The sequence below is a fragment of the Mauremys reevesii genome, linkage group 12, assembly GCF_016161935.1.
Source record: "Mauremys reevesii isolate NIE-2019 linkage group 12, ASM1616193v1, whole genome shotgun sequence".
Taxonomy (NCBI): domain Eukaryota; kingdom Metazoa; phylum Chordata; order Testudines; family Geoemydidae; genus Mauremys; species Mauremys reevesii.
The window spans coordinates 847,865-874,117 of record NC_052634.1 but is presented as its reverse complement, the minus strand read 5'-3'; the positions used below and the strand labels follow the sequence as shown (position 1 = coordinate 874,117).

The window sequence follows — 26,253 nt, the reverse complement described above, 5'->3', positions numbered from 1 at the left end:
CAATTCTAATATATCTTTTTTGAGATGGGATGACAAGAACTGCCCACTGTATTCAAGGTGTGGGCATATATGGATTTGTATAGTGGCATTATGATATTTTCTGTTTTATTATCTATCCCTTTTCTAATGGTTCCTAACATCCTGTTAGCTTTGCTTGGCCTCTGCTGCACAGTGAGTGGATGTTTTCAGAGAACTAGCCCCAGTGACTCCAATATATTGTTCTTGAGTTGTAACAGCTAATTTAAACCCCATCGTTTTGTGTATATAGTTCTTAGCCAGAGCAAACCATTGTGATCATCCATTCTGACCTGCATAATGCAGGCTGAAGAATTGTACCCAGCCGTTCCTGCATCCAGCACAATACCTTGTGGTTGAAGGGAAGTGGATCTTTTAGAAAGATGTCTGGTCTTGATTTAAAGACTTCAACTGGAGGACATCTCATTCCAGGCATCTGTGTTCAGCTTGTTCTCTGTTGCTGTGCATGGCACTAACTGTTGTCTTTACAGCATAAGATGTTGTAATCAGGGACTCTTTTATACTTACCAGAAATGATGAGAGGAGAGAGAATTTGGGTCTATGGCAAAACCACCTACGTGGATGGGTATAAAAACTAAGACTCAGATAGGACAGTGACAGGTATAGTGGAAATACCTTGAAAACAGAATTGTTGCAGCAGGTTTTATTCACTGTTCAGCTCTGATGCTGTAATACGTAGGCATGGGGCTGGCTGATTCCACCTCAGGGATCAGAAAGGTGTATGCTAATGTGTGCAAACCAGGCCCCTTCTGGAGAGTTGGTCACTCCCATGCCAAGCTTTTGCACTGCTAGGGATACAGAACAGTTCCAGGATTCTGATGCTCCCATCTGAAGGCCTGTTTGGTCTTTGGATAAAAAGACTAAAGCCCAGATCCTCAAAGGTACTTAGGAACCTAACTCCCATTAATTTCAGTAGGAGTTAGGGCCTAAATACCTTAGACAATCTGGGTCTAACTCCCCAGTAAGCTCTTCTGGCAGGCAGCAGGATTGCCATGCCAAGTGTTTTGGCTTTATTACCTCTGCACAGATCATGGAGATACAGGTGGGGAACTGAGTCCCAGAGAGACTAACAGTATGTCTACACTGCAACTAGGAGTGAACCTCCCAGTCTGGGTAGACAGACTCATGCCAGTGAGGCCTGAGCTAGTGTGCTAAATATAGCAGTGTGGACACAGGCTAGCCACCTGAGCTTGGACCCCAGGGACTGGGCAGGATTGGACTCAGGTTGTTAGCCCAAGCTGCCGCCCATGTCACAAGGTCCACACTGCTACGTATAACACATGAGCTGGAATAGAGCTAGTGTGAGTCTGTCTACCTGCTTCCAGCTGCAGCGTAAATACACCCTGTGTGATTTGTCTGAGGTCTCACAGGAATTCTGCGGCAGAGCAGGGAATTGAACTAGAGTCAAGCACAGGCCAGCATCATAACCACTGGGCCATCCTTCCCCTCTCCAGTCCAGGCACGGAATCAGCATGCTGGGCTTGTAAATGAGAAGTCAAAGCCCTTCCTGCCTGGGAAGTTATTGACTTTATAGAGCTGTCGTGGGAAGAGGATTTCTCCCGACTTGACCCTACTAATCGTTGCTGACGGTCTCATTGTTCTACACCCATTTGGGGGTCTGCCTTTCTAGTTATGTATTTCTAGGGTACTTATCGTCGTGATATCTCAGCAACAGCACAGTGCAAATCAATGGAGGAATCAGATGCTGCTGCTGAGAGGGTGTCACTCTAATTTGCATGAAGGCTTCTGACTGGATGCAACTGACAACAAAGGCATGGGAATGAGACCAGCATGGACAATGGAACCAGACTGATTTTTGCCCCGTAGGGACAATGAGAATGCTTGAAAATGGGATTTTCTTTTCTTTCTAAAAGTCCCTCTCATCTGTTTAATGGCCAAGATGGCCCCACTGTATACATCCTTAAACAGGGCCATAGAGCAGCAAGAGAAGTTAGTGGAGATACTGTGAATGGGAGCATTCTTCCAGTAAGGGCCATTCACCTTTTCAGAACTGGCGTGTATGGAGTCACACTATGTGCTATGCCACCAGCTCTGCTTCCTAAGCGAGCTGGGATCCCTAGGTTCTTAAAAGCCTAGCGTACTTAGAAGCTTATACGCTTTTTGGAGCAGGGTCCATCTTTTTGTTACAAGTGTGCACAGTGCCTCGCACAGTGGAGCCTGATATAGGTGCTCCTGCCATACAAATATTAGATACTAACAGTACCTTTTGCATGATGATAAGGAGAGCAGCTGAGAGGCAGCACAGCATTGTCTGCACGGTGGCTGAATGGTGGAAAGATTGCACTTACTGGGAACTGGGAATGTTGCCTCGAGGCAGGTGTGGCTCAGCTGAGGAGAGAGATGCACAGATCTGCAGATTGAGAAATGGGGAAGGGAGTGAGCTCTGAGTGTAGGTGAGAAGGACAGAATCTAGACTATGCTAGAGTTAGGTTTACAATAACATTGTCTCAGTAGCTAGCGGAGCAGAATGGAGGGCAAGGAAATAGTTTACAGGATTATAGGGCTCCTTGCTGTAAATTAAGAGTTGATAAAGTACAAACTAATTGCATTGTCAAAACAGTCATATCTCATACAGCAGTGATATCCCTGGGGCAAGTTCTGCCTTTGGTTACCCACTCAGGTTAAACAGCTTTGTACATCTAATCCTGTACACTGGCATCCCCCCAGTGGAGGGGAAGCAGTCTGGCTCTCAGAGCAGGTAAGAAACAGGAGCCTTAATAGAGAACAGTGCCACAAAAAGGGGAAAGAATGCAATCTGTCAAATAGAGGAGAAAGCTACTAAGATGCAGTTGACCTTTGTTCTACAGTTGTTGCAGCACAGGGGACTTTCTGCCTAGCAGGTGATTTGCTGGTGCCATGATTGAAAAGGGGTCTTGCATGACAAATGCATGCCCAGTTTGAGAGAAGCCTGTTTGTTCTAAAGGTGGCTTTTATGGAGGTGACCAATCCCATATCCTAGTCAGCACCAATACAGAGAGTTTGTTTTATTTTTTACAAACAAAGCTAATCCTTCTTGGTTTCCAACAGCAAGTAGCAGGCATGACTGTTAGGGAACTAAAGTGCTTTTTGCCTAGATGTGACTAGGCACATCCCCAGCAGATACTCAGATGTGCCCTTTCCCCACCCACTGAGTCATGTGCGACATCTGACTTGTTGCATCTCTGAGAAGCTGCATGTATCCCCTAGGGCATGAACATTGTGATCTTGCTCTCCTGCTCTTTGTGCCTTTACAGTGTGTGTTCAGAGCCACCCTGGGGCCATGGGAGCCAGTTAACTAAGGAACAAGCTGTACATAAATGTTCCCCTGTGGCCAGTCTCCTCTGCATTTCTAATCCACCCATTACCAAGGTATCTAGGTGAACAGAGAAACACATTTTATAATGGAGCCTCAACAGCTTGACTGAGAGGTACTGCCCTGCACCGAAGCATCATCTCCCACCACTCCTTGGAAAACCCCAGGACTGAGCATGTAGTCTGCACGCTGCTCCCAGGCTGGCTGAGCCTGGGTCTGGTCTGTAGGAGTGCTAAGGTGGCTCCTCTGTATTGCTTTCCTTACCTGCATTGTGCCCAGCCCACCTGGTAGTGCAATGAACCATCACTCAGTGGGGAGACCTAGCTGCTTGCATAGAATCTGTAATAGATCCTCTTGCACTGGTGTTGGTGGAAGAGCGGAGCCTTTGGAGGAGTTCAGCATGAGGTTTGCTCGGGAATCTATAAGCACCACTTTGTGTTTTCTCTATTTAGGTTGCAATCTATTTATTTCTGGGCACGTTGTAGTCTCTATCTCTTAGGTGGTCGTAACAAATGTCTGTATCCCTCCTTGTTGTTGTTACATGTTCAAATACATTATTTTAGCTTAGTCTTCCTGAAAAGTTCATTTCCTCCCTCTCTGCAACATATAAAAGCACCTTGCAGGTGTCTGTGCTGGATTAATCGCGGTAAGATTTAATGCACTGAATTTTCAGCTCCCTATGGCTGACAGACACTTTGAAGCAGAGCTTTATTTTGAACATCTGTTACATTTTGGTTATTTGCAGGATGTAACTCCAAGCCCAAGTTGCAGGTATCTAGGCTGGTGGCTGTCAGTCTCTAGCTTTTAGCACTAAGGGCCTTAGTCGCTTGCTGTCTTCTAACTTCTTGTTTGTTCTTTGTAGTTCTAAAGGACGTTCTGCCGAGCCCACAACAGGAGCCGGTCACCTTCAGCAACCGGAAGGGTTTGCAATGCATCTCCCCACTAATGAGAAGTGTGGAAGAGACTCCTCAGCCCATCCTGACAAAGGTCAAAGGGCACATTCCCAAGTGGCTTAATGGCAGCCTGCTAAGGAACGGGCCTGGGAAGTTTGAGTTTGGAGAGGAGAAGTAAGTCCAGATTTGATCGTACTTTCTAATGATCCCAGGCTGGGGGTTGGTCAAACCTAGAAGGCACCTTCACAAATGCATCGCAGCCATTAGGGGCCTTCCTTAGCTCTGAAGATGTGTGACCATGAGGAAATGCCTGTAGATCCCATTCTTCTAATGCAAATTCTTCTCTCATCTAGAAGCTTTCAGAACCTTTACTAGCCCCGTTCATTAATCCTCGTGACCTCCCTGGGAAGTAGGAAGGTGTTTTTCCACAGTTTAAAGGTGGGGATGCAGAGGCTGTGACCAGCTGAAGGCCACATCATGAGCTAACAAAGCTGGGGATGAAACCCTGACATCCTGACTCCCAGTGCTCTGTCTGTAACAGCCACTTCCCACTCCCACCCTGCAATCCCAGGCATCATTTGCCATCCTGATTACACTAAGCTGTCTGTGTGGCTTTAAAAACCAACCCAGCCCTCACACTGGTTGGTGTTCTTCCATTTCAAAACAAAAGTTGATCTATATTATATATATATTATATACTTATATATATATAAGTTAGAACCCAAGCCAGTGTTTGACTGAGAGTCTGTCACTCAAGCAAACCCACAGAGCTGGCTCATCTTCACATTGACTGGATGGGAACAAGAGTGGCTGATGGAGATCAGCGTACCTGATCTTCTACCTCTGCAAAACTGGTCTTCTTCAAAAGGTGTGGCAGGACATCTTCTCCTCTGCGGAGGGGATGGAATTCTGCAAAGTGCTGTAGTTTGGCCCTTTGCTCCCAGATTGTTTCTTGCTCAAGGGGCTTTAAATAACAAACAGGAGTAGATCAAAGCGTACTAGGGAATGGTTAGACATTCAGCGCACAGCAGGCTCCTGGGGATAGATTTACACCCCAGCTTGCCATGCACTAAGTGTTAGTGAAGACAAGCCCTAATATGTGTTCTATTTCTGCAGCACCATAAGCATGCAGGGGCTTTGTAGAACAACATAGTTTCAGTCCATGAAAGTTTGTGGGTAACGTTTTTAAAAGCACTAAGGCCCATTTTCAAAAGGCACTTAGGAGCTTGAGTCATTGAAAGTGAATGGGACTCAGGCTATCTCTCCTGCTGACGATAGCTCATCTCAATTGATTAGACTCTGCCTGTTGGTATGCATCCTTCCACCTTTTCATGTTCTCTGTATGTATAAATATCTCCTGTCTGTGTGTTCCATTCTATGCATCCGAAGAAGTGAGCTGTAGCTCACGAAAGCTCATGCTACAATAAATTTGTTAGTCTCTAAGGTGCCACAAGTTCTCCTGTTCTAGGTGCCTAAAGTCACTTTTGGAAATGAGACTTAGCCGCTTAAGCTGCTTAGGGTATGTCTACACAGCAATTAAACACCCGCGGCTGGCCCAGGTCAACTGACTTGGGCTCATTGTGCTTAGGCTGTGGGGCTGTAAAATTGCTGCACAGACATTTGGGCTTACGCTGGAGACTGAGCTCCAGGACCCCACATATGGGGAGGGCCACAGAGTCCAGGTTCCAGCCCAGAACCAAAGGTCTACGCAGCAATTTTTAGCCCTGCAGCCCAACCCCTGTGAGCCCTAGTAAGCTGATCCGGGAGAGCCATGGCCATGCCGGAGGTTTTTTATTCCAGTGTAGATTTACCCTTAGGGTACATCTATACTGCAAGCGGCAGCCTGTGGCAGCAAGTCTCAGAGCCTGGGTCTACAGCCAGACTCATGGGGCTTGTTGTGCTTCATAGAACCATAGGACTGGAAGGGACCTCGAGAAGTCGTCTAGTCCAGTCCCCTGCACTCATGGCAGGACACAGTATTATCTAGACCGTCCCTGACAGGTGTTTGTCCAACCTGCTTTTAAAATCCCCAATGACAGAGATTGCACAGCCTCTCTAGGCAATTTGTTGCAGTGCTTAACCACCCTGACAGTTAGGAAGTTTTCCTAATGTCCAACCTAAACCGCCCTTCCTGCAATTTAAGCCCATTGCTTCTTGTCCTGTCCTCAGCAGTTAAAAAGAACATTTTTTCTCCCTCCTCCTTATAACAGTCTTTTATGTACTTGAAAACTGTTATCATGTCCCCTCTCAGTCGTCTCTTCTCCAGACTAAACAAACCCAATTTTTTAAATCTTCCCTCATAGGTCATGTTTTCTAGACCTTTCATCGTTTTTGTTGCTCTTCTCTGTACCTTCTCCAATTTGTCCAGTCTTTCCTGAAATGTGGTGCCCAGAACTGGACAGAGTACTCCAGCTGAGGCCTAATCAGCGCGGAGTAAAGCAGAAGAATTACTTGTTGTGTCTCACTTACATCACTAAAAACAGCTGCGAAGATGTTTGGGCTTGGGTTCTGAAGCCCCTCCCGCCCTCCAGGCTGTAGAGCAGGGGCGGCCAACCTGAGCCAGAGAAGGAGCCAGACTTTACCAATGTACGTTGCCAAAGAGCCACAGTAATACATCAGCAGCCCCACATCAGCTCCTCCCCAGCTCCCAGTGCCTCCTGCCCAGCAGCGCCTCCCACTCCCTCCCCACACCTCCCGATCAGCTGTTTTGTGGTGTGCAGGAGGCTTGGGGGAAGGGGGAAGAGTGAGGGTACTGCAGGCTCAGGGGAGGGGGTGGAAAGGGGTGGAGTGGGGGCAGGGCCTGTGGCAGAGTCAGCGGTTGAGCAGTGAGCACCCCCTGGCACATTGGAAAGTTGGTGCCTGTAGCTCCAGCCCCGGAGTCGGTGCCTGTACAAGGAGCCGCATATTAACTTCTGAAGAGCCGTATGTGGCTCCGGAGCCACAGATTGGCCAGCCCTGTTTTAGAGCCTGCGTTCCAGCCTGAGCCCAAATGTCTACACAGCTATTTTTAGCACCCGGGGTCCAAGACTTGCTGTCAGTTGCTGAGTAGACGAACCCCGAGATGCTTTTGAGAATTTTAGCGTGTCTCTAAACTTGGACCCCGAGCCTTCAGACATGTAGGCACATGAGTAGCTGCATGTCTGAGGTTTCCATTGCGTTCATGCTCTCTTCCACCCACACACACACAAAGTGTTTGTAGGATCCGGTTCTCAGATTATAGCACAGATCATAACAAACACCAGGGATTTAGGAGAAGGCATAGGAGGATGTGGCACCACACTGAGCCTTCTTTCTGTGATTTTGTTTCTCTGCTCTGCTGGAAGATTTAACCATTGGTTTGATGGCATGGCCCTGCTGCATCAGTTCCAACTGGAAAATGGCATCGTGACTTACAGGAGCAAGTTCCTGCAGAGTGATTCCTATGTGACTAACAGCCGGCACAATCGGATCGTGGTCTCGGAGTTTGGAACCCTGGCTATGCCGGACCCGTGCAAGAGCATCTTTGGGCGCTTCATATCGTGGTTTGAGATGCCACGTAAGTATGTTCCTGAGCTGAAAGCAATGTTCTTGGAGGTGGTATGCATCCCAAGTGGGTGATATTTGCCTGGAGGAACAGCTTTTAGGTTTGAAGGGAGCTGTGTGGAAGTTTTAGTGGTTTTGCTTTGAGTGGTCATGTTTCTGTGGGGATCACCCCTCTGAAGAAACAACTCCGAGCCAAACTCATCTGAAATAGACACATTTAACTTGGGATTTTGGCTCCCCTCCCCCCCCCCCAATGTTGTTTCCACCCAAAATCAGAAATGTAGCTCACTAAAATGTTTGTGCACCTTGGGTCTGGTCTCCAGAGGTGCTGGGGGCACACACAGCTACAGGTGAAGTTGATGGGTGCCCTGGGTAGCTCAGCGCCTCTCGCCATTGTTGCCTTTGATGCCCTTTATTTAATTTTGGGGTTTGTTACAAAATTTGATTCACCTCTTTCCAAGGGTTGTGTAAATCCTGCACCTCCTCTCATGAGGAACACCCTATAGGGCGATGTAATGAGCATTACACAATCCTCCATTCTTTTGGATACAAACCTGTCTTGAAAGCCCCGTGCCCTGCTAAGCTTTTAGGGTATGTAGGCTATTCCTTTCCTTCCTGTGCTAAGGGGTGGGAGGGTGATATGGGTGAGGAGAGGATGGCACACAGAAGTGGAAGTACCATTAGCTGTTGATGATAGTTAAGGCTACGAGTACGTCACGGAGGTTGTGGAAGTCACAGATTCTGTGACCTCCGTGATAATGGGGCCCCGCAGCAGCCCAGGCGCCACAGCAGTGGAAGACCATACCAGCTGCCCCCCGTGCCCCAGCTCTCAGTCCTGCAGGGTGGCGGGGGATTCCCCGGAGCTTCCCGGCCCCCATTGGAGGCGGGGGATTCACCGGCGCTCCCGAGCCCCCGTGGGTGCCGGGGGATTCCCCAGAGCTCTCCAGCCCCTGTGGATGGCAAGGGATTCCCCAGAGCTCTCCAGCCCCCATGTGTGGCGGGGGATTCCCCGGGGATCCCCAGCCCCCACCGCCGGCGGAGAATTCCATGGAGCTTTCCAGACCCCACGGACGGTTAGTTAACATCTCCTGAGTGAAGCACAGGGTTTCCAATATGAAGCCAGCAAACACAGCCCAGCCTGCCTGCAACCCATCCCTTCCCAGCAAATCAGTCAGGACCCACTGACTGCTCCTTTGGCCTGGTCCACACTTGAGAGATTAAATTGGTTAAAGCCTCTAGAACATTTGTAGAACACTTGTGTCTACACCTAGAAATGCCCTAACTGGTCTAATAAATAATTAGACAGGCCATCCGTCAGTGGGTTTAATAACCAGTCAAAGAGCCACTGGTTCATTTTGATAGCCTTCTGCAATCTAGAATGCTTCCAGGAGCTGGGCTAGGAATTGTAGGCAGATACCCAGTGGCCATTGCAGCTGAAATGGCTTAGGACAATGCTAGTGTGAGTGCAGGGTGAAACCAATCCGTTTCACATGTTGGTGCTGAAATGTTTGTCTTAAACTGTTTCAGTGCATCCACTTCAGTTACAAACTGATTTCTTCTCTAGTGTAGACAAGGCCCTGGTAAAGTTGAGATAGAAAATGCCTCCCAGGTCTCCTCCAATCAATTCCTCTTGCACCCCCACCCACCAGCTCCTGATAGACGTCAGTGCCAGATAATCCCCTTTTGTACATTTCCTGTTATTTTGTCCAGTCCCATTAATGTTCCAAGTGATTGGCCAATGCCCCTTGCATTCCCTTTGAATTGCATCAAATGGGGCCTGCTTCTGCTTTTTACATTGCCGACCTGGCCTCCTGTACACAGTGCAGTCTGGGTTCTCTGCTCATACTTTCTGATAAATACTGGCAACTGGTTGTCTGGCTTTATAATAAAGGACATTTCTGCCCTTGCCAGGGGTTGCCTTTCCCTCAGGTCTGCATGATTCCGTTTGTAATATCATCGGGTTCCTTTAGTTGCAAGAAACTGAAATGAGCCTGCACAATGACTTAGTAGTACCTAAACCAAAAGGGATCAGACTTCTTCGGTTTGGTTTAAAAACAAGTCTTTGTTCTTTGGCATGAACTCACCTGCATAGGGAGAGCCCTGTGTGCTGCTATCAATCACTGAGATGTTTTTAATCCCTCTGTCCTGAGAGGGGTTTGCGTCGTTAGGGAAATTGATTTATTTGTTTAAATATGCCTAACTTGCTGTAGCGAGACGTGAGCTTAATGAATCTGCATTACTCTGGGATTTTGCTTCAGGGCCAACGGATAACTCCAGTGTGAACTATGTGGTGTACAAGGGAGACTATTATGTCAGCACCGAGACCAACTTCATGCGCAAAGTGGATCCAGAAACTCTGGAAACCAAGGAGAAGGTAAAGAGTGGGTGGGATGACGGGTTTAGCACCTGGTGTGGGGGAATCATGTCACACTCTTCCCAGGATGGCCTTGGCAGCTAGTGGGGACAATTCCCAAAGACCCTCTTGGTCTTTGTGTCCAACCTGCACTGTGTTGAGATCCTCTGTACCTCTCTCTCCTGGCAAAAATGACTTCTCTATGGCAGATACTGGACTTGCCAGGAAATCTGCAGTCACTGCCAGTCACCTCATGGCCTTAAAGGTTCCTCTGTGGTACATGTGCTGGAGGGCATTGCAGGATCGAGGTGAATAGTAAAGCAGCTGCCATGCTTGAGGTCCAGTCACAGCCATTGGCAGCAGGCAGGGTTAGACTTGAGGACTCCTGAGGTCAGTTATGTTTTCAACCAAGGGTAAAGCAGGGTCCCTCGCAACTTGGTCACTGTCCATGAAGTGCAGGGATCTGGACTTGTCTGGCGATTCCAGTGTACGGAAATGCAAAAATATATACCCATGTAACATCAAGGTTATAGATGTTAATAGTCTTACAGAACTCCACTCCTGCCTATGCTCTGCCCTACCCCATGGTCCCACCCAATCTGCTCCCTTCATCTCCTTCAACCAGTCCCAACTCCAAGCCAGCCCCACCCCGGCACCCTCCTTGAATTCTTGGCTAATCCCACTTCCCCATTGTGTTCATCCTGTGCACTAGCCTACATGCAGTTCAACTGCCTATCACCGAATGTGCTGTTGCATTTCAGATTAAGCTGTCTGCTGTCTTGTGGCATATACATCAGGTTAAAGCCCTGATCTTGCAAGTTGCTCTATGCACAGCTGCATTAAGTCGAGGGGGCTCTGCAGGAATGCAGGGATCTGCCCGCCTGGAACAGCTTGCAGAATCGTGGCCTACACATCTAACATTAAAGCTCCATTCATATAAGATTTAGTTGGCATGTTAATTTCATAGGGTTTTTGAGAAAATAGAAAAGAGGGGGAAAACACAAGGAATGGAGAGAACAGGAGAAATATATTAAAAACTTATGCTGCTTTTACTGGGACAGTTTACATCTGCACAAAGCTGGGAGCTAGGCAACTTTGCTTTGTGGTGAAACGGCAGCACAAAGCCACACCTACCCAACACTGTTAGAGCTCTGGTGTATTCACTGTCTTCCATAGTTGCAAGCCATATGGAAATTCTAAGCCTAGCAGCTGTTTCGTGCTGCATGTGTCCAACAAAGTTGGTTTTGGGGGTTGCATAATACCTATTTCAAACTTTGCCAGGGACTATTACCTATTTAAGAGATGCCATGTGGGTGGTTTCAGTGGTAAAGTTCAGCCAAGTGGAGACACCTGGACATAAGAATTCTCATCAGCCATTAGAGAGGTGGACTAATATTTTCAAAAGTGGCTATTAAGTTGAGGCCCTGAATTTTTGAGTACCTAACTCAAGACATCTTAAAGGGCCTGATTTTCAGAGGGTGAGCACTCAGCACTTTCTGAAAATCTGGTCCCTTTAAGGTGTCTCAAATTGGGAAGCCAAAAATCACTAGTCACTTTTGAAAATCTTGGCTGAGAAGTGTATTTTTCACACTTGGACATTTCAGTGCCTGAAGTGATTTCCATCAGACTTTCTCCCTAAGAGACTCACCTTTTGACTAAGTCTAAGCATAGAAAGTTGTAGCCACAAAGGAGAATTCTGAACACTTATGAGCACATGAAGATAGGGTTATAACGAAGCTGTGCATGGTACAACTTTGGTACAACATTTGCTACCCAGAAAATCTCTAGTTGTAGATAATGATATTAAACTCTGTTGTATCTTTGTATAGCCTGTATTGGTGTTTGAAGAAAACACACCAGTTACCAAATGTCTCTATCTGCCTGCAATAGAACTGATAGATTTGGAACAGAGACTGTCTGCTAATTGCATGCCTGGACATGCCTAGCACAATGGGGCCATCTCTAGCTTTGGCACTTATACGGCCCCATTACTGGGTATTGACGCACCCCACATTTGTTAAGGTTTAATCCTCACATCACCCCTGTGAGTGCTTTTATCTTCAATTTACAGATGGGGAACTGAGAGGCTAAGGCAGGGGTTAGCAACCTTTGGCACGCGGCTTGCCAGGGTTAGCACCCTGCGATTCCCTTGCTTATCTGTACTGTTAGGAGGGGCACCTCCTTAACAGCTTGCTATTATATTGGTTTGGTATAATTTAGAAGGAATGTGAGGATGTGACTTTCTGCCTCTTGGCTTATGGCTGCTGTTCGGAAGTGATTACTGCTCTGACTCTAAAAATCTTTGAATTTTCAGGTGGACTGGAGCAAATTCGTTGTGGTGAATGGAGCAACAGCCCATCCACATTATGAGCCTGATGGGACAGCATACAACATGGGCAACTCGTATGGGAAACATGGTGAGGCTAGTCAGGGTAACTGCTCTGAGAAGCAGGGGGAGGTGAGGTCTGACGGTCCTGCAGCGAGGCTAGGCAGACTACGTGCTGCTTCTGTAAGGAGGGGGTTTTGATGGAGTCTAACAAAGTGAGGAAGCTGCTGTTTCTCTGGGACACGATGACAGCAAAGCAGGATCAGTCTGAAATTGTGGCTCCCATCAATCTCACCATGACATTTGTTCTCTTAATGTTTGGCCTCTTTAGTTAATGTGCTTTGGGAGGCTGCCTCATCCCAATGAGCACAGACCTTTCTGTGAGCAGTAGGAAGAAGTGCAGGGCACTGCCCTGGGTAGGGATGAGATGTATCATGCACACATGTGGATCAGTTTGGTAGAGAGAAGATGCTTTTTAAGGAAGTTACATAAAGTGTCAAGGCTGAATCCAAGGCCTTTTGAAATCAACGAGAGTTTTTCCATTGACTTAAATGGGCTTGGGTTGGGGCCGTAAAGCGTTCCTTATGGGACCAGAAAAATGATTATGCAGGGCAGTAGCTGCAGTGAGTGAGTGCTTTGACCCTTCCTGGACACCATAGGGAAATCCCTACTCCTTGCTAGTTATTCTCAGTTGTGCCAAATTTTGCACATTCTAATGTCACCCCCCAAATCTGCAGCTCTGTAGCTACTCTCTCTGTAGTTCCCAGTTATGAAACAGTGTGAAACTGATGTAAGACAGCTGTCAGAAACAAATAAAGGTGTTTATTGAAAGGACTAAACTCTAGCACAGTTGGATTAATACTTTTTAAAATAATGTCCATTTAGCCTGTGGTACTCCTTGCCAGAAGATGTCTATGCGGCTAAAAGCTTAGCAGGGTTCAGAACAGGACAGGACATTTCTACGGATAACAAGAAGATTTAGAATAGCCAGGATTAAAATAACCAAGAGCTCTGGGTGGGAGATAAACCCCAATATTTCAGAGCATGAGCCTACCTCCAACTACTAGGGGACAGAAAGAAGTCCCCCTGGGGGCAGTTTGTCCCCAAACTCCAGGGTTTCTTGAATCTTCCTTTGAAGCAGCCAGTACTGGCCACTTGAATAGTGGACTAGACAGCCCACTTGTTTGATCCAATGTGGCAGTTCCTAAAGATGGGGGAGTGTGGTGGGAGAAAACCTATTAGTCCATATTCCCTTGTGCCAGGATTGTTCCCCAGCCTTTGTACTCTGCAGCCAGGGGTTAGGATGGGATCGGTTTCTGTAGCAGATTTCCCAATACTAGGATGATATTATAGCAAAACCATAACCCTATTTGAGTGGCTCCTCAAAACCAACTTCAATTTCTTTTTGCATAAAGACATTCCTCCCCAGTGTGCCTCTTCCCTCAGAAAGCAGCTAATGCCCTGTGTTGTTGGAGCTGGCACTGCTGGCTTGCACCAATTCACCAAACAATTCCCTGGCTTTGCTGTTCTTTCATTCTTGCTGTGCTAATTCCTTTATGCTTCAGTAGCATTTAGCTTCAAATTCTCCCACAGGGTCATGCACAGCACATCCCTAAGCCACCAATCCTCCTTGGGCAGGGATCAGATTCAGTAGACAGGCATCATTACATTTCAGCTGGGCTCAGAATTCTAGTTTCTCCTTTTGACATAGGAGCTGCGAGGCTGGTTTGTGTCCTCATTCCATTGCTGTGGGTGCTCAGATGTTGTGACAATGAGCTTAGTACAGATGCTTAGGTTTCATTCCAGTTCCTCTGACTGAGGCCCTGTTGTAAGGAAACTGACTCTTTGTTATCTGCTGAGCTTAGCTGTGGCTCCAACTTTCTTAATGAGGCAGAGAAAACAACAGAGCCTGACAATAGCTATGTGGAAATGGCCACTAGTGAGGCTTGGAACAAGTCAGAAGAAATTGCTGATATAAGGTATGAAGGAATCCGATGGGGCCCCTCTTCTGGGGCTGGAAGCAGTGGGTAGATTTCAGCATGGGGGCAGGTGCCAGGGGCACCAATTAGTGGGTATAGGAAGGGGGGTGGGCAGGGAGCCCCTCCCTGAATTTCATACAGGAGGTGTGGGAGCTCCCAGGTGGAGCTCTTAACTCCAGCACAGAATTAGTGCGAAATGTAAGTTCTGCAGAGGAGAGGTGCCCCTGGGGAGGGGAGTTAGTATTTTGTTTACAAACAGATAAGAGACAAGAAAGGGCTGGTGATTAAATTAAGGATCTGGAAGTCTAGCATGTAAAACAGGAAGGGTGTGGTGGTGGAGTTGTTTTAGAGGGGACGCAGGGGACTCAGAAACAGTGCAGTCAAGCCCTCTGAGCCAAGGTTACATTCAGAAAAGGAACGAGAAGTACTTGTGGCACCTTAGAGACTAACACATTTATCTGAGCATAAGCTTTCGTGGGCAAAAACCCACTTCATTGGATGCATTCAGTGGAAAATACAGTAGGAAGATATATATACACAGAGAACATGAAAAAAGGGTGAGATTTGGGGGCATAGGTGAAAAGGGGTCAAAACCAGGGGCAGGGCTAGCAGTGATATAGAGAAGTTCCCATTCTACCCTGTGGTACTTATGTGGCCCCACTACCACAGTATCTGAGCGCCTGACAAGGTCTTACTCATTTCTCCTCACAGCCCCTTGGTGAGGTAGAGCAGGGCTGTTATCCCCATTGTACAGGTGGGGCACTGAGGCACAGAGAGACTAAAGGCCAGATTTTCAAAGGTATTTAGGCACCTAGTGGGATTTTCAAAAGCGCCTAGAAGGTTAGGTCCTTCGTAAACCTAGCTGCATCTTTGGGTGCCTAAAAACCTTTGAAACTCTGTCCCTAAGGCACAGGCCTGAGGTCATGCAGAACGTCCATGGGGGAGTACAACCCAGGCCTTTCCGGGCTAGCTCCCTATCCAGAACACCAGACTACATTAACCTCTCTGCTGCGTGCTGCAAAAAAAGAGGACTCTGATAGATGGGAGCAAACCCAAGACAGCCAGGTCTCTGAAATGCCAGCAAACGGTTCCAAGATGGATGTCATGGTTGACAGCATGAAAAGCAGCACAGAAGTCAGGAAGGCTGGAGAATGAGAGTCAGATGAGACAAGATCACTTAACTCCTAAGGGGTGTCAGGTTCTGCCTCATGCTGGATTATAGAGCAATGGCTGCTGTGCAATTTTATATTTTAACTGAAAACCATTTTGTTTTGTCATTTTTTTGTTCTGAGTTTGAGAAAGGAAGGAATCAGTAAGTGTCGTATAAGTATTAGATATATTTATGCCTCAAATTCTTAGGATTTCAGCTGTATCCAGGCCAATTCCAGAACAAAGAACCGAAATTGCATCCACAGAGCCCATAAAGTCGATGATTACTGTCATGATTTGTATTATTCACTGGGCACCATCTGTGTGCTCAGCACTGTTCAGAATATGCCAGAAAATGTATTCCCTGAACCAAGGTGTATAAAATGTGTAGCACTGGATAAGATGGCTCAGATATTTAAGTATGAAGTGTATAGTTATTAAGCACATGTTAATATCTGTGAGCGGAGGCACTGATGGCAATTTAAGTTTTACTGGATTAAGGACTAGAAGATTTGACTCTCCAATTTTCCTTCTAGAGGAAGAGCTGCCCAGAGCTCCTGTGCCTGTTTATTTTCCTTTCCTCCCTGCAGTGGCCCTGATGTACCTCAGAAGTCTGTTTTTTCCCTCAACTTTAAAATATAGAATTTTCTTGGTGTTAAATGGTTTAATTTTCTTGGTTTTAAATATTCTCCTGTGAGTGTTGTGTTTAAGAGCCTTCTGGAAAGTAACTAGATTTTAAACAGAAGTAAAAGCAGTGTTGCCAATTCTCATGATTTTGTCATGAGTCTCATGATAATATTTGTCCTTAAAGCCCCAGCTCCTGGAGTCAAGTGGATATGTGAAGATTTCAGCCTTCATTCTTAAAGAAAAATGAAGTTTCTAGCCCTCGTGGCTGTGGAGAAAGATTCAAAATGTGACTCCAGTGCACCTTGGAGGCTCAAAAAGCAGAAGGCAAATCAAAAGAACTCCAAATCTACTATTTTTACATAATCTAATGATTTTAAAGACAATCTCATGATTTTTGGTGAGCCTGATTCATGATTTTTGAACATTTGGGATTGGCAGTACTGTGAAAGTAACTGGAAAGTGTCAGTTTCACTCCTGTTCAAGGTTAGTTTCTAGTCCATTATTTGGAGTGAGGTAACACCCCTAGAGCCTCAGGCAGGTGCAGTATAAACTCATGGGGCTTTGCCCTAGTAAGATGTTTCCAATGTTAAATGATCAATTCCAAGCTTGAGGAACAGCAAAAAAGGGATAGAAAGTCATCTAGATTTTTCGACAGTTGTTTCCATTGTTGTATTCAAGGGTTAGTAGCAAAGAATATACATTACAATTTTAAACCTACCCTGGGTGTCCCTTAAGTGACTTGACACAAGATGTGAAAACATGTTCGTATTAGAGCTGAACGGGTCTAATATTTATTGAATCCTCTTTTCTATATAGGAATTAGATACAGTGAGCCTATCAGCTAATGTCAAAAAACCCTAGAGTTTTCAGGTGCCTAAGTAGTCCCTGGAATCCCCGTTAAAGTCGTCGTCCCCCCCACCAAAATCTGAAATGGCGCCCCTGGCAGGTGCATAGGAGAAGTGGGGGTGGGTTTGGGTTCTGCTGTGAGCTGAATCTGTATCTTCAGAATTTCAGCATGTGTCAGGGTATGGTCAGGCATTAACACTGCAGTTCCTGTTCATAAAATGTATTTGTCAACATGGTGTCATCCTGCGACAATCAAAGAATTGCCACACTGTGCTGATGTCAAACTGGAGTGCTCTGGCTAGCCTGTATACTGTGACAGAAGGAATGGGTTTGGGAGAACTTGAGCATATGGCTAGGGTGGAGCTTTCCTTGCCTTGTGCTCAATAAATAAAAGACTTAGGAAGACCTTGTTTGAAAGGAGAAGGCATGAGTGTGGGCCCCACAGGAAGTGGAGATTTGTAGTCCTGGATGAATCTAGCTAAAGATTTAACAGCTCATTAGCTGGGATTTAGTGTCAGCACCTGATGGGATTCAGGGGTGGGTGGCTGAAATATTTAAAGCTGGCTGGAGGATTTATTCTAGTGGGAATTGTGTGGTTAAATCCCCCAGTTGGCTTTGAAAATCTCATCTGGCATGTCTTGTATCTGAAGACTGAGCCACTAAGACTCTGAACATGGAGAGGGCTAATGCACAAACCTGTTTGGTGCCTGTCCTGAAGTGCTGACTGTGTCAATCCTGGGTCTCTGGGCTGATGGATATGCTTTCTCCTTTCCAGGTTCCAGCTATAACATTATTCGGATTCCTCCGCAGAAGTCAAACCGCGATGACACTTTGCAGGGAGCAAAAGTTTTGTGCTCCATCGCTCCAGCTGAGAAGATGAAACCCTCCTACTATCACAGCTTTGGTGAGGTGCCTCCCATCCTCTACTAGGCCTTCTGTATGCAGACTCAGCATAGCCTACAAGCGACAACTTGCCATACCAGGTTCTAGTACCAGAGGCAGGTTGTTCACTGACCCGTGCTCCCAGCAGTTCTCGTCACCTCGTTTGCCTTTTGGAGCAAAACGTTTTGAATTCCCCCTTCTGTCCATTCAGGAATGAGTGAGAACTACGTGGTCTTCACTGAGCAGCCCATCAAGATTAATCTGTGTCGGGTCATCACATCCAAGTTCCTTGGGAAGCCCATTGCTGATGGGATAAACTGGGAGCCGCAGTACAAAACCCGCTTCCACGTGGTGAATAAGCACACGGGAGAGGTAAATTTTCTGCCATTCCAGCAGTTATGCAGGCCTAGATTTCTCCTGTTCAGTCAATCTTAGAGCCCACAGGAAATGCCCCTGGCTTTTGGCAGCAGCAACCTGGGCTGTATGGGTCAGGCCAGGAACTGCAGCAGTATTGCCTTGAAAACTAGGGAATAGTTAGGCCTCCTGGATGAGAAGTTATTAGGTGCTGGAGCAGAGGCAAATGCAAGAAAACTCTTTGCTGCCCCTTAAAAGAACGTAGAGCAACAGGCAGGTAGGGGCTCCTGGGAAGCAGTCCTGGAGTTGCAGGTAGAAGGACTGAGATGTACCTGCCAAGTGACATGGGGATCCAGGTGTAGGGTGAGGAGTGTGAGTGTGATCCAGGCGGCTCCATGTGAGTGTCGTGGCCACTGCCCCTCCGTCTCTGGGGGTGAGAAGGGTTCCCGTCCGCTGCCCCTCCAGGTGGGCGGTGGTGCATGGTCGGAGGGGCTCTTGTCGTGGTGTGCTTTGGGCTCCAGATTGCCTGAATCTGCTTCTGCCCATAACTGGCTGTGAAGCTGTTGTTCTGCTGGGGTCTAAGACAACGGGTGTGAAAAGAGTGATTGGAGAACTGGAAAGGGACAATGGGACTCTCCAGGGCCCAGGGAGGGGCTGAGATTGCTGGAGGCGGGACACAAATCTGTCTTTTGTCTCACTGCAGCTGCTTCCCGGGCAGTTTTACAGCAAGCCATTTGCTGCTTTCCATCATATCAACGCCTTTGAAGATCAGGGCTGTGTGGTCCTTGACTTCTGCTGCCAGGATGACGGAGGGAGCCTACAAACTTACCAGCTCCAAAACCTGCGCAAAGCTGGGGAGGGTCTGGATCAGGTAAAGCCCCTGCCTCTGTGTGTGTTGTACGGGACCTGCTGATCCCAGGCTGGCTGAGCTGAAGGCTGGGAAATGCAGAGGGAGCTTTACGCTCCTTGGAGTTAGTTGGCCTCATTGATTTGTGGGTGACTCTTATTGTGGGCAAAATGAGAATGTTTCGTTGTTCTAGACGCTGCAAACTTGTCTCTAAGTAACAATGACATTAATCCAAGGAAGGGTGTGGAAAGAAGGGCCAGGGGAATGGCCAGGAGGAAGGAATAGGAAGTGCTGGGCGGGAGGGAGAGGCAGAGTGGATGGGACAGTCGACAGGGAGTCAGGAGACCAAGCGTCTATTCCTGGCTCGGCCACTGACCTGCTGAGTGAACTTGGCACTACCCCTCTCTGTGCCGGTTTCCCCTCCCGTTCTTTGTGTGTCTTATCTACATGGACTGTGAGCTGTCCCAGGCAGGACTGTTTCTCACTATGTCTGTACGGTGCCTGGCACAATGGGGCCCTGATCTCGGCGTGGGGTCTCTAGGTGCTATGCTAGTACAAATCATCAGAGAGCAGGGAGCCTTGGAATGGAGGAAAGGTCAACAGGTGTTTGCCCCACCCCGGGGACTGAGCTCACCAGCCCGTTCATCTCTCTCTCCCTGTAACTTCCTGTCTTCCTAACAGATCTATAACTCGATAGCCAGAACTTTCCCCCGCCGCTTTGTTCTACCACTGAATGTGGATTCAAGCATGCCCGTGGGGCAGAACCTCAGCCCCTTGTCCTACACGTCAGCGAGTGCTGTGAAAGAGGTGGATGGGACGGTACGTCTTAGAGGCATAAATAACTACACTGAAGGTTGTGTGCGCCCGTATTGTCTTGTGCTGCGATCTTTTTAGTTCTTGCCACCTAAGCAGAGTCAGGCTTGGTCTGTACGTGGATGGAAGTCAGTACAAAGCCCTGGCACTGTGTTGCTGGAGATGCCATCTTTTAGATGAGATGTAAAGCCAACATCCTGACCACACATGGTTACTAAAGGCCCTGTGGCACTGCACTTTTGGCATGAGTTGGGGTGTTAGCGCTGGTGTAACTGGCCAAATTCTGTCTTTTGATCCCAAAATTCACCCTGCATTTTCAGTTGGATACAAGATTGCTCTTTGCCTCCTTCTCTAAACTGTTGTGTAGTGCGGCAGCGGGTGGTTAATCAGTTCCCGTGTTCCACCCAGAAGCAGAAGGGCTGATTCAGGGCTGTGCGGACACATTAGCACTGTTGGGAGGCCCAGGTTTGCAGTGCAGTGTGGATGCTCAAGCACAGACTTGGACACACCAATTCTGCAAGCCCAGGTCTCGCAGACCTGAGCTTACTATGCAGTGTAGACATAGCCCCAGAAGTGGAGTCATCTCAGTGGTGGAGGAGCAATCCCTGGATCAGCTTGTTAAGTGCTTTAGGATCCTGCAGGCTGAAAGGTGCTGTTCAATGCACTGGAGTGCTGATGCTGTTACGGAGGCTTTCCCCCTTAGCTCAGCCTTATGGGCCCTTTTGAAACCCCCGAATGCTGTCAGTCTCTTCCTTGGGTGGAGTGGATAAGGGACCCAGCATGGTTCTGAGATGGGCCAGCTAGAGGTGGCCAGGGAACAAAGCCAAACATTTCCTCTTCCCTGTAATAGCTGGGTAGCATGTGGATGAGACCAGTTAGGGGTTGAAGCGCCTGTCCCAGGTCAGGGCTCAGTAACACCCCTGTGCTCTGCTGTTTGCCCTAGGTCTGGTGCATGCATGAAAATCTCCATTCCGAGGACCTGGAGGAGGTAGGGGGCATGGAGTTCCCCCAGATTAACTACTCGCGGTGCAACGGCAGGAAGTACCGCTTCTTCTACGGCTGCGGCTTTCGACACCTGGTGGGGGATTCGCTGATCAAGATGGATACAGAAACCAAGAAAATGAAGGTGAGACAAAGTAGGATCTTCTTCTTTAAGACCCTGGAGTTGTCCCCATTCAACGACTCAGCCTGTGAACTGGCTGTTGTGTGTTTTCTGTCATCCTGCAGCCCAGGCAGCTTTGTCACCCATCAGCACTGGGATCTCTTTAACAGGGGGGCTGGGATTGGGCCCACACTTCCATTGTCTGCCCTGCACGAATGTGACACCCTTTGGGTCTCTGGACAGACCAGGGCAGGGGAAGGGAGCTTGGGTATGGAGACAGGATCAAGATGATCTTAAAGGGTGTGGTGCCACATTATCACCATGAACACAGCATGGGAAACGTGTGCACTAAAAGATTGTGTGCAGGTGCTAAGTGGTGCTGGTGGCCTGTGGTATACAGGAGGTCAGCCTAGCTGATCTGGTGGGTCTCTCTGGCCTTAAACTCTATGACTCTAAAAATACAGCGAAACCTATAATGTGGAGGTGATGCTTCCAGGGCACCTGGAATTCTGGCTTTTGGGGTCTAGGGCAATGAACATAAAGCTGGGGTGTTCTGCCCTACCAATGTGCAGTATGTAACTAGGCAGAGCTTATACTGACCCTCACTGGGACAGATTTTAATCTCTAGGCCTGTGATGTGGGACCTTGAGTGGCATAATGGGTCTGTGGCAGCTACAAGGGTTTCCCTGCTTTGGTGGGTTTAAACCCCAGACATGAATTTCCTTTTTACAGTAATAGGCTAACGGGCCAGAGGGAGTTGGGGTTTGTCTGAAAAAAATCCTCAATTGGATTTAATTCAATGCAAATTTGTGTGTGGGTTCTTATTTTAGAATAAACTCACCCTGTTTTCATTTAGCTTTAATTGGAATGAATTACCTTCTGCTAAATCACAAGGGCGTGTTTATGGTGAAATAAGAATGTCCTCCCACAGAGGCATTGAAATGATGAAAGATATGAATTAAACCCAAAGTAGTTATTCTGTTGCAAGTTTCTATAGACTAGGACTACGTCTACACTACAGAGCCTATGCTAGTGTAGACGCAGTGTATGCTCACAGGAGGAGGAGCTCTGCCGATGTAAAAACACCAGCTCCCCAAACGATATTAGCTGCGTTGACAGAAGTATTCTTCTCTCAGCATAGCTGAGTCTACACTGGGGTTTTTGCCTGCATTGCTGGGCTGCTGCTTGTGGTTATTCCCATCTCTGACTGACATATATACACATTTTAGAATATAGACTGAGGCCTTATGCGTCCAACTCCTATTGATAGTCGCTAACAGCTGGGACCTTAATTCCTCCTCCAGGCCTCTCTGAAAATCCCAGCGCACCTTTTCAGTGTCTCCCTTTTTATGTAAGATTTCCCCAACCTTTAAAAACACGAGCAAGGTCTTTATTGAACACTACAGGGATGGTCAAGACTTCTCCCTGAAATTTTGCTCCCTCTCCAAATTGTCATAATCTGGCTGGGAAAAGCCTCTGGAAGCTCTAAATATCACAGGGTTTTGAAAAGGCTCTTTGTGCAGGAAGAAACCCGTGTTGGGCTCAGTCCAACCTGGCTTTGGAACAACGGTTCATTAACTAATGATTTGTATTACTGTAGTCTCCAGAGGCCCCACTGAGACCAGGACCCTATTGTGCTAAGCACTGTACACACACTCTCTCTCTCTCTCTCTCTCTGAGAGTTCCAGCCCTTATGAACAGACAAGACAGAAAAAGGGAGGGGGGATGAACAAAAGGTGAAGAGAATTGTTTGAGGTCATAGAGCAAATCTGTGGCAGATCAGTGCCCTACCCACCAGAGCACTAACAACTAACGTTTCAGCTGTAATGACTTCGTGATTTTTTTAGTACGCTCAAGTACATCTCGTACGTTCCTTACTGTTTTTGACAGCTTTCAGAAGAGGAAAGGTGATTTCTCTACTAATTGGTGCTTTTTTTATTTCGCAACATTTTCTCCCTTGTATGTTATTGCTGAGAAATCAAAACAGATGAGTTAATTTCAGTTACCCTCCCTGTACTGCATGGATTGGCAATGTCTTCATGGTTGTAGCAAATTTTACAGGACCTAGAAAAACCTGGTGCAGGCTTGGGCTTGCTTCTGAATTTATAAAGAATTCCTATTTTAAAAGCAAACATCAGATTAGAAACTAGAATCCAGAAGACCCTCCTGCAGATCATAACAGTTTCCATGTTAGGAGTGGCTGGGTGGTTTGTTAGAAGCAGCCGGGTAGTCCATTGGACTGGGCTAGAGAAGACCTGTGTTCTATTGCTGGCTCTACCATTGACCTGGTGTGTGACCTTGGGCAAGTCAGTTCAGGACATAGTTTCCACCCTGTGCCCAGCTTGTCTATTTAGCCTGTCTTTGATGCAGGGCCCGTTTCTCATTGTGTTTGTACAATGCCTCATACGATGGGGCATCGATCTCAGCTGGGAACTTGAGGTGCTACCGGAACAGAAATAATGAATAATAATGTTCACGTTTTTGAAAACTCTCACAATCCTTTAATGTTCAGTAAATGACCCTTTTGTGTTTAGGGTAAGTAGTGACACTGCGCATATGAAAGATTGGAGGGAATGTCTCGGTTGTGGTCCTCTCTTTAATGCTAATCTTCTCTTTATCTACCGGTGGGAAAATGTCTGTCTCAGTCCTGCTCTTGATTTATCTAGCTCCAGTAGGTGTGGGGAGAATGGGAAATGCTTGACTTCTTGTTCACCTTGGATGATGGTCAGAGGGGACACTCAAGGCTGCTTTATTGCTAGGCTGTCATTTAAAAACAAAGCAAAATCCATTTGTGAATTAGGCATCTCACTGTGCCCAGAGCTGGTCTACACCCGCTTTGTTCCCTTCCGCATTCCCTCCACTAGTTTGCTATCCCCACTTCATGCATCTTGTCTTAATTGAGAGCCAATCCTGCAGGAAGCTCTGTGCAGGCAGCTTCAGTAAGTCAGTGGGGTTCATCATAGGCACAGGGATCTGCCTGAATGGAGCTTTGCTGACTTCAGTAGGTCCAGCTGCATGGAGCTAGTTGCAGGATCAGGGCCTTAGATTGTAAGTTCTTCAGGGCACAAGGTGTCTCTGCATTTCTGGAGAATACAAATGGGCCTTGATCCTGACTCGGGTCTCTGGATATCAGTAGTACCTAAATCATAATAAAGTGCATCTCTTCTGTCTTTTTTTTTTTTTTTTTGCCTGCTAGATTTGGCAAGAGGATGGATTCTATCCTTCGGAGCCTGTGTTTGTGCCAGTGCCTAAAGCCACTGCAGAAGACAGTGGAGTCATTCTGTCAGTTGTGGTCACACCCTCGCAGGTAACTCATTCTCACGTTTCACAAGTAGCAAGAAACTGTTGTGTTTATATGGTGGTTTTTAAATCATAGAATTGGATTTGGTACTCTGTAAAGGGCAGTCCCAACACTTCATTCCCCGTGCTCATCTGCTTTCCAATCCTTGTACTGCTGAGTTTATTTGCAGTCACTACATCCTCTGCAATTGTCAATTGCATCAGAGCATCAGATTCCTAATAGCAGCCTAGTTTCCAGGGTCAAAGCTGCTTTGAGGGTATGTCTGGGCAGCACTGGTTCTAGCTCACTTTCTTGGGTGCTGGTTTGAGCAGTCTTGCTGTGCAGACAGACTCTTCCTGGTGGAGGAGGAGATGTGTTGGGGATGGGAAGGCAGAGTGGAACCCAGCACTGCCATTCCTCTTGCTGTCTTTCATTCTGTAGAACCAAAACACTTTCCTGCTTGTCCTGGATGCAGAGACCTTCAGCGAACTGGGCCGCGCAGAAGTCCCAGTGCAAATGCCTTATGGATTACATGGCATCTTTGTCCCACGTTAATGGAGAAGCCTGCTACCTCGTACTAGAAGCTCAGTGTGAATCTCTGCTTTTCCTTTCCTTTCGCTCTTGCATTGTGCCTTTGGTGAAGGAACTGCCTCTGTAGCCCCCAAGCCTGTTCTCTGTGCGGCTGCAGTATTATTAATACGTAGTGAATGGGTCTGAAGCTAATACTGCGCAAGGCGATAGCACCTTCTCCAGAAGAGCCCACTGCCTTGGCTCACTCCACTGTCCTGCTCTGCCGGTCTGCTGTAACCCCCATGCTGCCATGAGCTGGGCAGGCAAGGGAGGCAGCAGGTGCCCAGAGAGCCCACTTCTTCCCAGCACCAATGTGCTCTGAGCGGGAGAGGCCAGTCAGCAGCTCTGCTCAGAGTGGTGGCTTTGGCTGTAGTGCACAAAGCGAAAGGCGAGACAGGATCAAGGGAAGGAGGGAAAATTGCCTCTTCCGAGTCCCAAGTGTGCCACTGCTTCTTCAGGAAACTGTCTCAACTCAGCCAGGAAGAGCAGAGAGGGTGCTGCCCCACTTGGCAGCTGGAAAGGTCAGTTCCAGTTTGTGCAAACATCACAACTCAAAGAAAAAGGATGACACCTTCCTCCATGCTGTCATTGAAACCCTGCATATGTTAAACCATGCCATTGCCACGCACCCCTAGTGAAACCAGTGTGGGTCAAACACCCCTCTATTGTGTCCCTGCCACGCCCCCTGGTGAAACCAGCATGGGGCAAACACACCTTGACATATGCCCACAGCAAAACTAGTGTTAGTCAAACATGAAATAATAAGATGAAATTCAATAGTGAGAAGTGTAAGGTTATGCATTTAGGAATGACTAACAGGAATTTTAGTTATAAGCTGGGGATGCACCAGTTGGAAGTAACGGAAGAGGAGAAGGACCTCGGAGTCCTGGTTGATCGCAGGATGACTATGAGTAGGCAATGTGATGTGGCCGTTAAAAAAGCTAATGCGGTCTTGGGATGCATTAGGCGAGGTATTTCTAGTAGAGATAAGGAGGTGCTAGTCCCGTTATACAAGGCGTTGGTGAGACCTCATTTGGAGTATTGTGTGCAGTTTTGGTCTCCCATGTTTAAGAAGGATGAATTCAAGCTGGAACGGGTACAAAGAAGGGCCACTAGAATGATCCGAGGAATGGAAAGCCTGTCGTATGAAAGGGACTTGAGGAGCTCGGTTTGTTTTCCTTAACCAAAAGAAGGTTGAGAGGAGATATGATTGCACTCTTTAAATATATCAGAGGGATAAATAACAGGGAGGGAGAGGAATTATTTCAGCTCAGTACTAATGTGGACACGAGAACAAATGGATATAAATTGGCAGTCGGGAAGTTTAGGCTTGAAATTAGACGAAGGTTTCTAACCATCAG

At 47.3% G+C, this 26,253-nt stretch overlaps 1 protein-coding gene across 4 annotated transcripts in view; it reads left to right on the top strand.

Moving 5' to 3' along the window:
- Positions 1 to 25,676, top strand: part of LOC120375719 (beta,beta-carotene 9',10'-oxygenase-like) — a 42,121-nt gene extending 16,445 nt beyond the window's left edge. For all 4 annotated transcript variants that reach the window (XM_039496579.1, XM_039496581.1, XM_039496580.1 and 1 more), the window contains 11 exons: positions 4,212 to 4,416; positions 7,566 to 7,777; positions 10,023 to 10,138; positions 12,432 to 12,534; positions 17,820 to 17,948; positions 18,138 to 18,298; positions 18,984 to 19,151; positions 19,809 to 19,946; positions 20,884 to 21,066; positions 24,239 to 24,349; positions 24,764 to 25,676. In XM_039496579.1, coding sequence (XP_039352513.1) covers positions 4,212 to 4,416; positions 7,566 to 7,777; positions 10,023 to 10,138; positions 12,432 to 12,534; positions 17,820 to 17,948; positions 18,138 to 18,298; positions 18,984 to 19,151; positions 19,809 to 19,946; positions 20,884 to 21,066; positions 24,239 to 24,349; positions 24,764 to 24,877 — 1,640 coding nt within the window. In that variant the 3' untranslated portion in view covers positions 24,878 to 25,676. The remainder of the gene's footprint in view (positions 1 to 4,211; positions 4,417 to 7,565; positions 7,778 to 10,022; positions 10,139 to 12,431; positions 12,535 to 17,819; positions 17,949 to 18,137; positions 18,299 to 18,983; positions 19,152 to 19,808; positions 19,947 to 20,883; positions 21,067 to 24,238; positions 24,350 to 24,763) is intronic.
- The last annotated feature ends 577 nt before the right edge of the window (positions 25,677 to 26,253 follow it).